Consider the following 17,558-nt stretch of genomic DNA (forward strand, 5'->3'; position numbering starts at 1 on the left):
TTTTGTGTTAATTAATCCATTTATGGCTAAAAGATGGAAGATTAAAAATGAATTGTACAAAAGGAGATCAAGAAGTAGAGGCCCGCGGCGAGGTAACCGGAAAGAGCGGCAGCAGCTGCGGCGGCTCCGGCGCGGTCCGCGGCGACGGGTGGAAGTAGAATTTCTTGTCCGCAATCGCCCTCTCCTCCTCGTTGATGATCGGCGTGACCGGGCTCAGCATCAGCGCCGGAAAATCAAGTATGCTCGGCGACAGAATTCCGGGCGATTTGGAATTGGAATTGGAATTGGAATTCGAATAATTGGGGGAAAAGGTGTTGATGATGAGGCCGTTCTTGAGGCTGTTGCGGCGCTCGTAGAGCTTGAAGCCTTGCTTCTTCTGATTGGTGCTCTTGATGGGTGGAATGCCGATGCCAGAGCCGGAGCCGGAGCGAGGAGGCGTGGGAGATGGATCGGGTTTGGGGGATCCGGTTAGCATTTGGACGACCTGTTTGAAGGTGGTGGTGTCGGCTTGGACGAAGGTGGTTGGGTAGGGATTGTTGGCGTCGTGGGATCTGGGCTTTGGGGTTGGGGTGTGGGGTGGGGTGGGGAGGGGGAGGGGGAGTGGGGAGGCATTGATGCTGCTGCTGCTGGAGCTGTTTGTGGGAGAGGCCTTCTTCTCTCTTGGTGATGATGCTGAGCTCATTTCCATCTTGGATAGAGAGAGAGAGAAAGAGAGAGAGAGAGAGGGTTTCGAGAAAAGTGATGAATGAATAAGTGAAAAACAAGAAAGGTTGTTTTGTTTTGGTTTCAATTGTAGTTCTACTGTACACACTCACATATTCTCTCCCTCTCTCTCTTTACTACGCTCTTTTACTACTAGTATTTCTCTCTCTCATGTAGTTGTCTGGTTTTTGGAAGGCTGAGGAGTGATTGTCCAACCATAAAATGGTAGACTCCATCCATTCTAACGGTCTAATTCATAAAGGAAGGAAACGAATGCTCTATGCTCCATAATAATTCTTCAACAACTCTAACCTCAACCATTCTTTCACTTCACGCATTACATATTATTCAAACGGATTATTCAAACTCCAAACGCCAAACATGGAATACTTTATTAATTGCCATTCCAATTTTAAAAGTCAATACATACTTCATTTGTTATCACCAACAATTTGACTCTTAATTATGATCGCCAACACTCAAGACTCAAGAGTAAACCTAAAGTCTGGCAATCAATAGATGCTTACGTTTAACCACCTCATCAATAACCAAAAATTCCAAATTGTTTTACAAGTTAATACTCTCTAGTCTCCCCGTCACTCACTCAAAAAATATCAACTTTGTAATTTTAAAATAATTAAATAATAAGTACAATACCCCTAGACATACTTTTATTTACAACTTATATCATTATAATACACTGCTAATGACGTGGAGTCAATTTTCCATTAATATTGATTACATCAATATTTATCTTTCTCTTACTTTACCAATTATACATTATAACTCATACTGAATTAAATGTGTATATTTTTTAGGGACAAATGGAGTACTCCTGTCAAGCTTAGAGCCTTAGGGTGTCTCCACCGTCGCCCTTCCCACTCGCCCGTCGCGGACGGGTGCCCTGACGGGCGCCATAGTGGGCGGGACGGCTGCCCACGCCCGTCCCGTGTGCCCCTGCGATGGCCTCGCCCCTCCCGTCGACGTCCGCCACTGTGGCGAAGGTCGGACGTCCGACATTTTAATTTATTTTTTTAAAAAATAAACTCTATAAATAGGGCTCCCCCAACTTCATTTCATTCACACCACTTATGTTGACAAGTTTCTCTCTCTAAATCTACAAATTTCATTTCTACTACAATGAAGTATAATAGAAACTCCCCCACCAGGAGCAGAGGGAACACACCCTCGATTCCCATCGGATCAGAGGGAAATTTTGCGGGGATAAATCCCCAGATGGCGGGGATGAATCAGATGGCGGGGATGGGCGGTATGCCGGCGATGACTCCCCAAATGTTTTACAATATGTACACTTGGATGAGTCAGATGGGTCAGATGATGCCAGGGGCAGCGGGTTTGTGGCAAATATGTCGGGGTCGGGTGGAACTATGCCAGGGGCAGCGGGTATGGGCAGTATGCCGCCAAATATGGCGGGGGTGGGAGGGATGATGCCCGGGGCGGTGGGGATGGGCGGTACGCCGCCGAATTTGTCGGTGCGTGGGTCGATGCAGCACAGGAGCCCGAGGAACCCTAGGGAATCTGTCTATCGGCCATATATAGATTTGTTGGCCGATGATTCCCCTACTTCTGTTCCGGAGATCCAGTACGCCGGCATCGAGACTTTCTCCTTTGAGCAGCTGGGAGTGGAATTGGGGCTATCGCCTATCCGTGAGACTCCCGGTGAGGCGGGGCCTGCTGCAAGGGGCAGGAGCAAAGGCAAGGCCAAGGCCAGGAGCGGGGGCAGGGGCAAGGGCAAAGTCCCGAGCTCTTCCTCACACACGGGGGCAGAGGAGGAGGAGGGTGAGGATGAGACTGAGAGGAGGACGATCTGGACTGTGTGGGAAAATGCCGCGCTTGCGAAGGCATGGATCGGTGTTGTAGAGGATCCCTACGTCGGAGCGAACCAGTATGTTGACCGAATGTGGCATCGCATCAGTGCCGCCTACTGCGCCATCAAACCGCCTGGGGCGAAGCCTCGCATCCGCGGGCAATGCCGGAAACAGTGGCTCCGGTTGAGGCCTAAGCTCAGTCGTTAACAACATGCGCATGGTAAGCAGCGGCATGTCTGAGGATGATGTGCGGAGACAAACCTTCTCCCAGTACCTCAACAAAGAGTTGGGGATCAAAGAGTTTGACCAGTGGGAGGCCTTTCTCGTGGTCAAGGATTCGCAAAAGTTTGCGATTGGTGTCGAATCGGGCTGGAAGCGGACGAAGATCAACTCTTCCGGTGAGTGCAACAGCAGTGCTGGTTCGCACGAGCTCCCCGAAGCCTAGGAAGTGGCCCCGCTACCACGAACAGACTCTCGCCGTCGACGTCGCCCCATGGGGCAACAGGCTGCGCAGCGGATGGCGAGGGGAGGCGGTAGCGGCAGCGGCAGCGGGTCCTACGAGGTCGAATCGGAGGCCCCAGGAGCCACAGAGGACGACAGCCTCGCCCGCGCGCAGCAAACGAAAACCCTGATGCAGAGCACTATGAAGTGGTATAGCACGCAAGATCCAGTGTTGAAAAGGCTGTGCAAGGAGTTGGTCGACCAATGTCGGCGCGATTTAAGGCTGCCTCCCATTGATGATTATGGCGTCGAGATCGGGGGTGGGGACGTCGAAGGCGGCAGCGGCACGGGCGATGGGGACGAGGAGGAGGAGTGAGAGCCGAGGGTATTATGTAATTTTATTTTTAAACTATGTTTTTTTTAAAATTATGTAATTTTTTTAATTATGTAATTTTTTTTAATGTAATTTTCGTATTTTCCGTTCGTATTCGTGTCGGATTATGTCTTCCGTGAATTTTAATTTTAATTGTGAATTAATTTAATTGTGGGAAGGGCTAGTGGAAGGGTTAGTGGGAAGGGCTAGTGCAGTGGAAAGGGCTAGTGATGCGGCAGTGGAATGGAAAGGGCTAGTGCTGACGTGGCATGCAATTTTTGTGGAAAAGGCTAGTGGAGGAGCGAGTGGGAGGGGCGCCACCGGAGTTACCCTTAGAACAATATATAACTATATCCGTATGTAGCTAAGGTATGAAAATCGAAATAGTAAGTGATATATATGTGAGAAAGAAAACAGAGAGTTGCCCATAACAACAGCTATGAGTTTGAATGTGGATGTGAATAGATGACCATATGAATGATAATTGAGGCTTGAAAATGATAATAATATTTGAAAAAGACAGAGGTATAATAGAGGTGGGGCATTGAGAATTGTTGGAGAAAGTGGAAGAGGGAATTTAGTGAAGGAAGAAAAGAAACACACATATGCATTGACTTCAGAGCCAGAGATTCCATGATTATTGATTGGGATTGAGGACAGGGTAGATTACGTTTCACCTATTTTTCACACCACCATGTCTTTACTATTACTAATACGACACCGTCCGTGACTCTTCCTAATTCCAACCAATATTATATTCTATTCTATTTTATTCTATTTCTTTATTGTACTATCACTTACTCCATAAATTTTTTTATAAAAAATGATTTTAATTTTGAAAAAACTATTTTGTTAAAATATTTACACTACAATTTCACAACTTAAACTTTGGGGCCGTGGATTGATAAAATAGTGTATTCTAGAAGTTGAACAACTTCATGGTTCCTCTATTCTAGAGTATTTTTCTTTCAACTTTTTATATAAAATGATTTTTTTATCTTATACTATTACAAATAATTCTTTGCCATCATTGCATATTTTACTTGGCACCTTATCTATATAAATGTAAGACTTTGTATCGATTAAACCAATGCATGTATACAAATATGGATTAAATAAGAATTATGGCCATACAAAGTATGACCGTGATATTGCAAATAGAAATTTTCAATCATTGAAACAATAGTTGCCATGCAGATTTATTAAAAAGTTCAAAATATTTCCGATCTTGGAACACTATATCATTAGAGTAAGATACTACTATACCAGTATATATTTTGATTAAAATAAAATAAAACTTCACACTATAAAAGACTATATTCGTGGAAAGTAAAAAGGGATATTGGTCTCTAAAATTGTAAACTTTAGCTAAAATTTGGTATTTCCCACAAATTTTAAAATTGGTCTACAATATCACAAACTTTGCATTTTATTTGGTATTTCCCAAACTGATCAAAGATATTTTCATCAAAATTTTATTTGCGTGGGCAACAGTGATACATTTTACGATATTTTAAATCAACTTTTAAGTTCATAACAAGGAGGATAAAAAGTCATGTATAAAACCACATTGATTTAATTTTGTCAAGTATCATAAAAAAAAAAGCCTAGTAAATTAGTCAAATATGGTGATATACATGCCATGAAAAATATCAAATAAAGTGCGAAGTTTGTGATATTTTAGACCAATTTAAAAGTTAGTGGAAAATACCAAATTTTGATCAAAGTTTATGGTTTAGGACCAATATCCCAACTAAAAAACTGCAGTCGATATTAATTAAAATTTGTTAAATAAGGATTTAACAAAGTTGAAGAAGTTGTACCGCAATAAAAGAAGCGTTTTTACACCTTAACCCTAGTATTAATATAACAAAGTTATTGTATGGAGTAATATATAATGGACTGATAAGAAAGTAAAAAGAAAAAGAATCGAATTCCCATTAGTAATTGTCATAAGGTATAGGAATCTGTTCAAATTCTACATTTCTTTATAATACTAGTACTTCATTACAAGAACATTAATATGTCATTGCTATATTTTTATTCACATAAAGGAATCAAAATGTAATAATTGCGTGAAATGTTTCCACTTGAAAAGCAGAATATAACTTAGGTTCTTTTGCTATGTGGATCGTGGAGATGCCTAATGAAAACCATTTAAAGTGGACTCAAATTAGATAAGCACAATTACATGTATAATCATTGATTAATTTGAAAAGGCTTCTAGAGGTTATAATAAATATAGAATAACAAATTGTATGAAATAGTTTAGCAATTCGTATGGTTGAAATAAGTTTAATAGTAACAATCAAATAAGTTAAGTACTAATAATATGGAATTTTGTAAAAGACTAAAGTTTTTTTTTATCTTAAACATATCGCCGTTTTATGAAGTTAAGGTCCAAAAGATTCATTTTGCAAAAATCAAGTCCCAAACAAACTAAAATGGAGTCGTCCTTTTTTATGAAATCGAAAAAAATTGACAATCAACGCCAATTAAATGTGATATTGACTGAATTAATAAAATTAATTAGTAATTAAGTGACATTTGACTCCATTTACCTCTCCAATGAGCAATCCCGTCTCCACGACTCCACCACAGCTGTCCAACATTAAATTGTTGCCACTAAAAGACCAAAGCCCTAACCGATAGGATCGGTATACTGAAAAGCATGTTTCGAGCATGTTGCACGATTAGAATTTATTCAATCCACTTTTAACCTAAGGCGAGAAGAAGTAATTTTATCGTATTAGTGTTTGCTTATACATTTATAAGATGTTTCTCAAACATTCAAATGTACAAGAAGTAAACAAGTCTAATTCTTCCACACAGTAGACTGGTCGTGAACGACCTTCACAGAAGGTGATGCGGTCAGTTCTTTGTAGAAGATAAATAGAATTTCACAACCCAAATAGACTTTGGTTACCTATCGGGAAAGATTGCAGTGTCAGTCCACATATAGAGAAGAGTCTTATCTACAGTATTCTCTCTCTTACTTTACTATTTCTCCACTTTAACTATTCATATCTTTTTCTCAAAACGAGTGCAAAAAAGAAACGCCTCGCTTGTCTTGGGACGGAGGGAGTATTTTACTTTTCTCTCGTCATTCCTTTAAGATTTATAATCACTTTAACTAAAAAGAAAACAATAACAACAATGATAACTTAATAATTTGTTTTTTAGGCGTCAAGTTAATTAGGTATCCATTAGCAATTTGAATTCACCAACAAGAGCTTGAATAAATCTTATTCATTGCGTTAGTTTGCATATTATGAATCATTTTTCTAAGGCACAGGTATAAATTTCAGTCGTTGATGATCTTAGAAATATGCAAGTCGTTTTAAATTCAAATAAATGGAAATAAAATAAAATGCTATACATATCTGAAGTGTTGTTGCATGTGTAGTGCGAGTAGGGTATTTTTTGAAAGTATGCAAGATGTTTTAGAATTAATCAGGTCAGAGCTAATGAGTTTGGGTCAACAATACTCGATTTATCGGTTAATCGGATGATGGCTAATTGGACTGCAATTTTATCGGTTAAATTTGTCACTCTAATCTTAAGTGTTCAAATTTCTAGCTAGACTAACGGGCTAATCGGGTTGCTAACGATAGAATTAACGTGTGCTCAATCAAATGCACGATGATAAAATTAGTCATATTTAATTTATAGAATGTAAGACATTTAATTATGAATTTTTTGGATAATATTTTTAAACTCAAACAAGAATAAATACTAATAGTATAAACGTATATGACATAGGATAAGAATGACATTTGTTGGAAATAGCTCCCATTTAAAAAAAAAACACTTACTACTATGTGCATTATAAATAGGAATAGACTAATTTTACTGGACAATTCAAAAAAAAAACATGACTATTTTTTAGTCTGATGTAACATAAAATATTACTACTAAAACATTTATTAAGACATTGTCATACAAAAGCGCGTGCATAATTCGCATAGACACTGATAGTTTTAGTTACACACAACATTTTAAACTCATCATTGAATTCAAACAATTTGAATATCTTTATATATCTTAAATTTAAGTACTACTATTACCACTAATTTCAAAGAGTAAAAATGATTTAATCGAGTCAAGTATATCATCATCATTGAATTCAGACAAGAAAGAGTGTTATCCGGAAATACATCTGTTGGATGTGGAGTTGTCCCTGTCTGCAATTAAAGTTGGATTGACTATTAAGCTTAATCACGATTTAAGCTTGACTTTTGCGTTATCTTTTTCATTAGTATTTCTTATGTCAATCATTGAAATACTATTTTATCATTCCTTGGAATTGTTTGTTATGTTCAGAAATAATCTATAGTTACAGAGAGTATAAAAATCATTAATAAATATTAATTTGTTGCGTGTATTGTCAAGCATTGCAGAATAGCAAAGTTGCATACAACAAAGTAAAAAAAATAATTTTATTAATAAAAATTAAACATTATGTGCTGCCAAGTCCGACAAAGACGGCAGTTTTCGACTTGTAAATTTTTTTTTATAATAAATGAAGTTATAAATTTAATTTTGTTGGACCATAGTGCCACAACACTAGGGATCTGTGATGATTAAACAGAAAGTGAGGTTCATGAATAGTTCCAAGTTCACATAGGGCATGCTTTATTGCTGTCACACTATAAATTTATAATGATTTTAATTGCAATTAAATACTAGTAATATAATGAGACAAAGACTATTCTTTAGCATTATAATCAGCTAAGGACAAGAGATGTTACTGTATATTATTATACTCCATTAATTAAGGTGGACTGTACTAGTCTAAGATTCTTGCTTAGGTTTGTATTTAATTGACTACATGATTAAACTAATCCAACAAGAGGGTAGGGATTAGTTGAATAATTTATGTTTACTTACTTTTCATCATCAAACTTTGTCGAGTTGTTTGTTTGTTGTTGAGACTTGAGATTATCGCCACATGAGTACTAATTAAGTCTTGATAGATAATTTGATGACACATAAACAAATAGATATATAATAGAAAAGTAAGACTTTTGTAATAGAGAATGGATATACATAGTTATCCTCTATAGTGTTGATTTTTTACTTACATGACCATTTTATATTTGTCATGGCTTAATTATTCAGATAAAAAAAAATTGAGCTTAGACATTAAATGTGATAACTTATGGTCCTAGTACTCCTCGTATGTAACGATTCTATTAAAAGTTAATGGTCAACAACATTTTGAATAAAGTAGTAATTTAATTACATTTAAATTAAAAATTATAACGATAAAAATGTTCTCCTTATTTATTTTTTTTAGTATTTTTGTTTTTTGTTTTAATATAAGTAGTAGTATTTCATAACTTCTATAATTAGAATGAAATTTCACTTACTAATTTGGTCAAAATGTTGTTAAACGTCAACTTTTTCGATGAAATCATTAAATATGAACTCAAACATATTATTTAGAATTATAAGTTATCACACTCAATGTGTAGGACAAAAAAAAATTCTGACTAATATAAAGGCCTGATTTTGAACTTTAGTTTTGTATTAATATGACACAATGTTGAAACAGTATGTACGTCATGTAGGTAAATGGTTGACATTAAATGTGAATGACCTTTTTATAGGAGTCCCTGTTTTAAATTTCAGTATTTAATTTCAGTATGTGATTAGGAGTCCTGGCTAACTCACTATAAAAATGAGACTCGCATACTACTATGTTTTTCATCCACTTTCTTTTACATTTCTTATAATTTGTGTAAGACTCAACTAAAATTCTTGATCGTGGATGGAGAGAGTAATACTTATGAAAACTTCAAATTTTTTGTATTAACATGAAACAATGAACCATGTATAAATGATAATTACCCACGAATATGTTGTCAAAAATATTATCTTATCCCTTTATTTCAATTTCCAGACAGCTGAGTTCTCACGTCAATTACAAATGAAAGAAGAATGAGAAGAAAATAAACGTGGGTAGAAATGTCGTTGTTTTGGTAGTGTTGATCTAGGTACTTAATTTGTACTCATGATAAGATTCAAATGTTGTGGTATTTTCCCATGTGTTTAGCAAGTTTGTGACATCTCAATCAGTAGAGATTATGAAAAAGAAAAGGGAGAATGTATAATTACTTGAACAAATAAGACTATCGATTTCACTTTTTCAAATGTCTCAACTTTTAAATTTAAATAATTTCTCCAATACAAAATTTAAGTTTTAGAAAACAAAAATATAAAAGCCAGTGAGTGTGTAATATATCTGTTTAGACCAACTGTTCTACAAACTCAAGTGTCTCATCACTCTACAAACCAAAAGGAAAAACATGGACTCAAAAACTGGGGATTGTTTCTCAATTTTCATTGTCTTCTCTATCATAAATTGCCTCAATTCAGATAGCTATAGCCAACCACCGCAAGCAAAATCGCCACGAGCGCAGCTGCAGCCGCGCCCCACATCCAGTAGTTCGTTGCCTTCTTGCGTTTCAGTATCGCCTTGGGCAGAGAATCCCCGCCCCTGCCACGCCCCCTCTGCCTCACCGAGTGTTCCTTCCGCTCCTTGCTCTTCTGCGCCACTGCCACTTCAACCTTCTCCTCCACCTTCTCCGCCTCAGCATCCTCCGCAACAGCCTCCCCGGCTTCCTCAGACTCGGCTGCAGCAGCCCCACCACCACCGTTCTTCTTCCTCGCCCTCTTTTCGCGCTCCTGCATAGATAGTGTCGAAAAACTATAAGCCAAGACTTACTTATAACATGAAACAGAAAGAGATAAAGATCGAGAACGTTCTTTGAGCTTCTTCTCGGCTTCCTTCTGAGCTTTTATCGCTGCTTTGGTGGCCGCCTTCTCTGCCAGCTTCTTCTTCCTCTCCTCTGCCTGATTACGCTTGGCGATCTCTTCCTCTCTCTTGAGCTCCTTCAGCTTCTTCTCGTCAACGACTACTTGACGAGGATCCTTCTGTGGCTTTTCCACAGGAGGGGCCTCTTGTTCGAATTCCTTGTCGGTTTTCTCCAAGGCGGATTCGGCCTTGATTTCTTCTTTGTGGTTTTTACTGCTCTTGGCTTTCCCGACTACTTTCTTCTCGAGGGGAGCAGCTTCCACCCTGGAGGCTTCCTTGACTTTTGTCGGGACAGCCACAGCCTCCGACGGAACTGGTCTCTCAGCTACCACTAGTGGTTTCTCATCAAAGTTTCTCAAGCGGCCGTCCTTGCTCAACTGCCTTGAATCGAGTGATTGCAAGATTCTACTTTCGTAGTCGGACCGGAAAGCCTTATTACCATTCCAGAGGGCCATGAAATTCTCAACCTAGCAGGGAAACAAGTTCGAGTAAAAATATTGATCGTTCCAAATGTAGTTTGTCCGAAATGAAGGTGATAGATTTCAAGTACAACAAAAAACTGAACTCATCAAAACTTCCTCAACTATCTACTAAAACCTTCATATCAAAATGCCATATAAGTGATTTGTTACTAAAGCCGGAAGAGTATTTATCATACCTCTGTATTTGAAAGCTCCTTCACAGCATTGATATCCTTTTTCGATGCAAGTACTTTAGCCTTTGCCAAGAGGTTACGGTTATTGTAGAAGGGGGAATTCTGCAAGTCAAAGTAGCAACCCCATGATCAAATTCAAATGTAAATTCATGCACGAGTCACGACTAGGAGAATCCTTGAAGACTCATAATATGTTGACTGTAATGTAAACCGATATCTGAAATAATCCCTAACTACACAGACACAAACACAAAGAAAACAAGATTCAGGAATTGAGTAAAATATGTAACTATAGCATATTGAGGAAGTATAACATGGAAAAAAAAGAGAATGTTTAATCTCTAGATGAGAAGAAAATTACATAATGGCCTGATTGAAAATTAAATTAATTTCAGCCATTCACTTTTTGAACTTTTGAGTTCTCGATTTTTTGATATTCCATTCTTATTAATAATAAAAACAAAACATATTCAATTGACCAATAAAGTGCCAAAACCGAAGAGAGAAATACTTTGAACAAGTAAATGTGAATCTATAAGCCTTGTTGAACAATCAAAATTGAGGCAACCACTGCCTAGTTATAGACAGAGTAGAATACAGTTAATTGATTAGTATCATGCCTACCACAGCTTATTTAATACCACACTGATCACTTCATGAAATATAATCTAGATATTCGAATCAGCTAGATAACTGAAAAATTCACAAGCATGCTATAATCAGTAGTACTAGATAGATGGTAACATAAAACAAGTAGATCGAACCAAAGTTATGAGGATTGTCAAAATAATGCATAGAGAAACATACCCCTTCGTCTCGTCTTTTCCTCATTTCAGTAATGCTCTGAAAAATCTTATCCCTCTTCTCGGTAACTGCACTAAGTTCTTCTTCTAAGGCATTTATGTCTTTCTCAAGATCCAACTTTTCTTCATCTAGCTGTTTGATCTTGGCAAAGACCACCTGTTTCTCCTTCCTAACTCCATCGAGATCCACTCCTATCGACTGAAATTGTATGGTTGTAAGGAAATTATCCGACCAGTTTATGCAAGGGAATGCTGGTCTGTAGATTTCTGAAAATTATAAAATTATAAAAACTAAAAATCATGACTTGCTTCTTACTTTGACCTGGTCTTGGATATCTTCCTTTTGCCCCAACGAATCCTGAATCCTAGCCCTCTCAGAAGCATAAGCAATAACCTTCTCCCTTGTTCCCTCGAGTAGTTTAATTTCTCTGAGAATCTGCTTCTCTTCACTGAGAGGAATACTTTCGTGCTGAATACGGTATTGCAAGCTTTTGATCTGAGCAAGGTCGGTGACAAAGAAGATATTAGATTCTACTAGTCACATGTAGACAAACAAAAATTCTGGATAAAATGTATTTCCATGTAGACTTACAACATCATTGAGTTCGGCCTCGGATGAACATACACCTGCACCCCTATTATCTCTAGAACCAGACGAACCTCTCAACTTGCCCAGAGCCTGCTGAAGAGGTTCCATTTCTCTTCTCTTTTCATCCAATACAGACCTAAACTGTTTGTTCTCAACACTTAAAGAATGTATTTGAGTTCTGACCTCCGCCCTTTCGGCCTGCAAAACACGTTCAATCACAATAGCATCACAGATACATGGGTTGCATCCCGGAGAGAGCAGAAAACCAGGAAATGAGCAATAAGAATCTCTTCTAAAAATATAGTGATAAAAAGGATAACATTTTGAGGTAAACATATTGAAAAACATTTTACCCACAGCCAGCCCTTTACAGCTTTACCACTTTACAGTTTGAATAAAAAGGATAAAAACATTGCCAATTCTAAGCATAATGGTTATGAATTATGACTTTAGGACTTCATATTGTAATCTAAATACATAGCAACCTACTCTAATCATATTCCATTTTTCATTATACATGGGATCATTCACACACAAAACACATAGTGTGGGGCTTTACCCTTTTGGTCTTCAGTTTCTCAAAAATCTGTGAGCGCGCCTGGTTCTTTTTCTGCAGTTCTTTATCAGCCATATCAAGTTTGGCCTTCAGATTCTGGTCTTCAAATGCTCGGTATCTAACAATGTAAAAGGAGTGAATCTGCGTGGGCTCAGGCCACTCATCGACCACATCCTTAGGGAAATTGGACTCGGCAACTTTATTCAGTTCCACACCTTTTGCCGGCTCCTCAGCACCATGTGAGCCAAACTTTATGTCAACTTTTCCAACTTCAGCCGAGACATCGGTTTCACTCAGAGCATCCAAGGCTAATTTCGAGTCTACAACCTCCATACCCATGATACGTACCGTCAAAAGGTAGAAAACAGATCTCGATTCCTGAAGCAGAAGACAAGAAGCATAAGCAAAATTTACTTAACAAATCCAGTACACCACCAGTTAGAAATTCAGCATATGAAACATAGATCAGCAAACATCGAGTATTCACAGTTACAAGTCTGTTGTTCAGAACTGCATCTGATTGGAAAAAGATAATAGATTTAAAGAATTAAGTTTTTCTAAGGGTCAATTTTTCAGACTTAAAATGCAAATTTCTTCCTGCATAGAGAAATAGAAATTAAAAATTCCTATTTTTAGATAATACTTCAAATCGGGCAGCGAACAGCATTAAACCACAACCTCACTCGAACTCGTCAACGAAGCTCAAAAAGATGCAATTTTTACTCAACAAACACATCCACACAATAGATCAGGGAACCAAAATTCAATCTTCAGTAACAATTAACCATCCCCACATAAGAAATCATTGAAATCACGCAGTAAATTGAAGTTGAAAGTCCTAATTGATTTAGCGAACAAAAACCGCAAAATCTAAGTAAATTGACTTTAAAGGAAATCGATATCAAACAATAGCAGAAGGCGAAATAAACTCAAAAGCTACAAACTTTTTCATGATCAAATGACAAAAACCCCAATTCACCTCAAAACGGATCGAGATCGGTGGATCAGAATGAAATAAAAACGTGGATAAAAAAGGATTGAAGCCTGATTACGAGATTGAAGTGGAGTGTGGGATTAAGGAAACTAACATACCTGGAAATGGCACAAAAACTGGGCGGAGAATTCGAATGGAGTGGTGTGAAGGAGAAAAGGACTCCCCTCAGATCTTTTATGCTGGGGAGTTTTGTGTGTGAGTGTGTGTGAGAGAGAGAGAAAATCTTGATTTTAGAGGCTAAATTGGATATTTATTTTTTAAACTGTATATAAATTTTAATGGAATTTTCCAATTAATGCGTTGTCTACTTTTATTTATCGCGTGTACAATTCAAAAGAGGAGTTGTTCATAAATGGAAAATTTAAGAATTACCGTTCTTGTAAGATTATCTGAAAAAAAATTTATTAGTAATAATTAACTTTTGATACTTTTATTTTAGTCATACGTTGTTTGGGTTATAGAGTGATCTCATTGTTTATATCCAAAGATCTGCATTGCTTCATCAAGTCTTTTTATTATATAAAAAGTAATACTACTAGTATATAGTAGTATATTTTAATTAAGGGATATTGTCTCTTAATAGTTTCAAAAAATTGTACTATCACGAACTTACATAATTATTGAAAATTTCTACTGACAATGAAATCCAACTCCATTAAAATGAGATGAAAAAACATATCTAACTTCTAGAGGTATAGTAATCACATCACTATCATTTCTCAATGGTGATCATATATTACGAGATGTAATAACAAATGAATCATAGTCAGATTTTGTTGTTGGTGGAAAATTTTAACAACTACTCCCTCCGTCCCGCTTTAGGAGTCCCGGTTGAGTCCGACACATGTTTTAAGAAAAAAGTGTTTGAGTGTGTAATAAATAATTATTGTAGTGGATGTTGGGACCCACTTTTAATTGAGTGTCCAATAAATAAATGTTATAGTGGATGTTAGGACCCACTTTTAACACTTTTTTATTAGTTGTAGTGGATGTTGGGACCCACTTTTAACACTTTGTAGGCATTTTTTATGAATTTATCTCAACCGGGACTCCTAAAGCGGGACACCCAAAATTGATCAACCGGGACTCCTAAAGCGGGACGGAGGGAGTATTAAAGTTTAAAGTTTGTGGGAAAAAAAAACAATTTTTTGGAATTTTCTCTTTAATTAAAAATTACTATAGGAGTAATTATAATTTTTATATGCTATAAACAAATTATATACACATAGCATTCAAATTTACATGATTTTTCTTTATAAAATATAAGCCTGTGTTCGATTTGTGAAATAATACAACTGTATAATGTTTCCTTGCTCAACCACAAAATGAGTGCTTCAATTTGAGAAGAGGTAATGTTCCACGTATATGATCTGGATTGTGTTTCAGAAATAAGTTGACACCTACAAGAATACGTGTCTCATCTATCATGGTTTGTAGAGTTGTAGAAAAGAAGAATGATCTATTGCAGTCTGCATCTTGTGAATATACACTGAAAAGCACTAAGATTTATGGAAGAGGAAATTGTTTGAGAACTATACTAGCTTATGGCCTCAACCTCAAATATAGAGACTAGAGAGCGAAGTTTCACTATGTAGTAGTACTTCATTTATAGTAAGTATTCTTTTTCTTCTTGTGATGTGTTATACAGAGTATATAAAAGAGATATTGACACCTAATATCATGAAATTTTCAAAAAGTTAGTATTTTCCACAAACTTTGAAATTGGAAAATAATATCACGAACTTTATCTCGAGTTTGTTATTTCCCACCAATGAAAAAACTCCGACAAATAATATCATGATACGGATTTTTTTTCGTAATTTTTCAACAACTTCAAGAGTTTCAAGATTTTTAATCTTTGAAAATAGTTTTTCTTGAAGCACACCCTCCAAATTTGTTCTTCAATCTATTAATATAGCCAAAAAAATTTACTGGTGGGAAATAACAAACCTAATGTAAAGTTCGTGATATTATTTGTCAATTTCAAAATTCGTGAGAAAAATCTAACTTTTTAAAAGTTCCATGATACTAGATGTCAATATCCATATATAAAATTATACTTTGTGCATTCTATTATAAGTGGAGCATATTTCTTTTTAGCTATTCCTTTTTAGGTAACATTCATTTTTTTTCTTTTTAGTTGAAGAAACCCATTCAAAATGATATGCTTTCCTTTTGTGTTCACTCTCAAGTTAATTGCATAAAAAATGATTACTTGGACAAGTAAAATGCATACGGACGCCACTATTGATTCTTACAAATAGTATTTATAATTTTAAGAGGACAGAGTTGGGATCTTTAGATCTAGATTTGACTTTAAGATAGTGATTTTGCACGTCTCCGAACATAGATAAAACAAAGCATATAGTAATACTATGTACCCCTTGTACGTGATTGGATCCGTCCACCTTGTTCGCTTAATTGAGGGTACAATTAAACCCCTTGTACTTAATTGGGGTAAAATAACTTTAAAGGTATTTATTTATGGATTTTTGGCTTTAAAAACCATAAGCTTTCCCCAAATTCCATTTTATCCCACTAACTTTAAGATTAGTTTTTAAAACCATGAACTTTTGATTCGTTTGCTTCTTCCCACAGCGGGTTAAGGTGAAACCCGACTGGTATATGTGTAATTTTTTATCCTATTTGGCAGTAAAATCATAAGTGAGGTCCTATTTGGCAATGCCACATGTCTTATTCTATTTTGTCATATTCGCATTTCTTACCCTTAGGGCATCCACAATGGGACGCCCTAAGCGACGCCCTATGCACCGCCACGTCAGCATTTTATCCTCCTCCTATTCCACCTGCAGTGGGGCGGACTATAGCCTGCCCTAAGCGACGCCCTAAGCATTTCACTATTTTGTATTTATATTTTTATGTTTACAAATGTAAATAAAAATAATAAACAAATAAAAACAACACAATTAAAGGGAAATTCTAATTTTACTTAATTAAAAAAAAGTTACAAAATAAGAAATAAAAAAAAACACTAAATACAAAAAAAGGAGGCTAGTCTAGAGAAGTCCCAACTTGCGGCTGAGGCCATCGATCATCCGCTGAATGCCCTCGATTTGAGCCGGGTTGGTCGCCTGCATGAGGGTGGTGTGCGCGTCCAACAACGTCTGGTAGTCGGAGGAGGCCGCCAAATCCGCGTACGCATGGGCCGCAGTCGAAGTCGCGGACGACGTCGAACTCGGGGTCGGCGACGGGGCTTGGTCAGGCGGCGCGACGGAGGAGGATGTGGCCTTGCCCTTGCCCTTGGCAGCCTTGACGCAAGGGGGACGCCGGGAGGACATCGGTGTGCCGGAACTCTCATCCTCGAACACCGGACTGTTGAGGTCCATCGGAGACGCGCCGCTATCGCTACTTGTATAATCAGTGAAGGTGCGCTTCGACGCCCTCCTCCACGCCGCCGTCGATTGGGGAATCACACCACCAACGAATTTTTGCTTGTCCCTCAAGAGCGCCTAGGACTGGTATGTTAGGTTTGGTATACTGAAAAGCATGTTTCAAGCAAGTTTCGCTCGAATAGAATCTTGCTTGTATACGTAAAACTCTATAATCCACTTTTAACCCGATTCGCTATTATTCGAGCAGTTTCGCACGAATAGAATCAGTATATTATTACATTGTGTTTGCTTGTGCATTTATAAGATGTTTTATAAACATTTAAATGTATAAGAAGCAAACAAAGTCTAAGTCTTTTGCTTAGTAGACTGGTTGTGGGCGTCGTCCACTTTAAGGTAACATAGTCGGTTCTACGCAATGCTTTGCAAAAGAAAAAGAAGAATTT

The 17,558-nt window shown here is 37.3% G+C and overlaps 2 protein-coding genes across 2 annotated transcripts; both read right to left on the reverse strand.

Annotated features, from left to right (window-relative positions):
• Positions 1-966, reverse strand: LOC125193451 (VQ motif-containing protein 4). The gene has a single exon (XM_048091240.2). It carries the CDS (start codon positions 686-688, stop codon positions 68-70), a length of 621 nt encoding a protein of 206 aa, XP_047947197.1. The 5' UTR covers positions 689-966; the 3' UTR covers positions 1-67.
• Positions 967-9,564: 8,598 nt separating this feature from the next.
• Positions 9,565-14,004, reverse strand: PPI1 (proton pump interactor 1). Its single transcript, XM_089057214.1, has 8 exons — positions 13,861-14,004; positions 12,772-13,146; positions 12,216-12,410; positions 11,940-12,119; positions 11,628-11,822; positions 10,824-10,922; positions 10,113-10,632; positions 9,565-10,070 (listed from the first exon to the last, which is right to left on the reverse strand). Exons 2-8 carry the CDS (start codon positions 13,105-13,107, stop codon positions 9,718-9,720), a joined length of 1,878 nt encoding a protein of 625 aa, XP_088913340.1. The 5' UTR covers positions 13,108-13,146; positions 13,861-14,004; the 3' UTR covers positions 9,565-9,717.
• Positions 14,005-17,558: the final 3,554 nt, after the last annotated feature.

Source organism: Salvia hispanica, chromosome 4, assembly GCF_029641045.1.
Source record: "Salvia hispanica isolate PSC_SH4W2 chromosome 4, Shi_PSC_v1, whole genome shotgun sequence".
NCBI lineage: Eukaryota > Viridiplantae > Streptophyta > Magnoliopsida > Lamiales > Lamiaceae > Salvia > Salvia hispanica.

What these genes read in the sequence shown, in the direction of transcription:
- PPI1 (XM_089057214.1), bottom strand. Translation starts at nt 13,107, where the DNA reads ATGGGTATGGAGGTTGTAGACTCGAAATTAGCCTTGGATGCTCTGAGT. An exon ending in ATATCCAAGACCAGGTCAAA is followed by an intron (nt 11,823 to 11,939) that starts GTAAGAAGCAAG and finishes ATACAATTTCAG; the next exon opens with TCGATAGGAGTGGATCTCGA. An exon ending in GGAAAAGACGAGACGAAGGG is followed by an intron (nt 10,923 to 11,627) that starts GTATGTTTCTCT and finishes TTTGACTTGCAG; the next exon opens with AATTCCCCCTTCTACAATAA.
- LOC125193451 (XM_048091240.2), bottom strand. Translation starts at nt 688, where the DNA reads ATGGAAATGAGCTCAGCATCATCACCAAGAGAGAAGAAGGCCTCTCCC.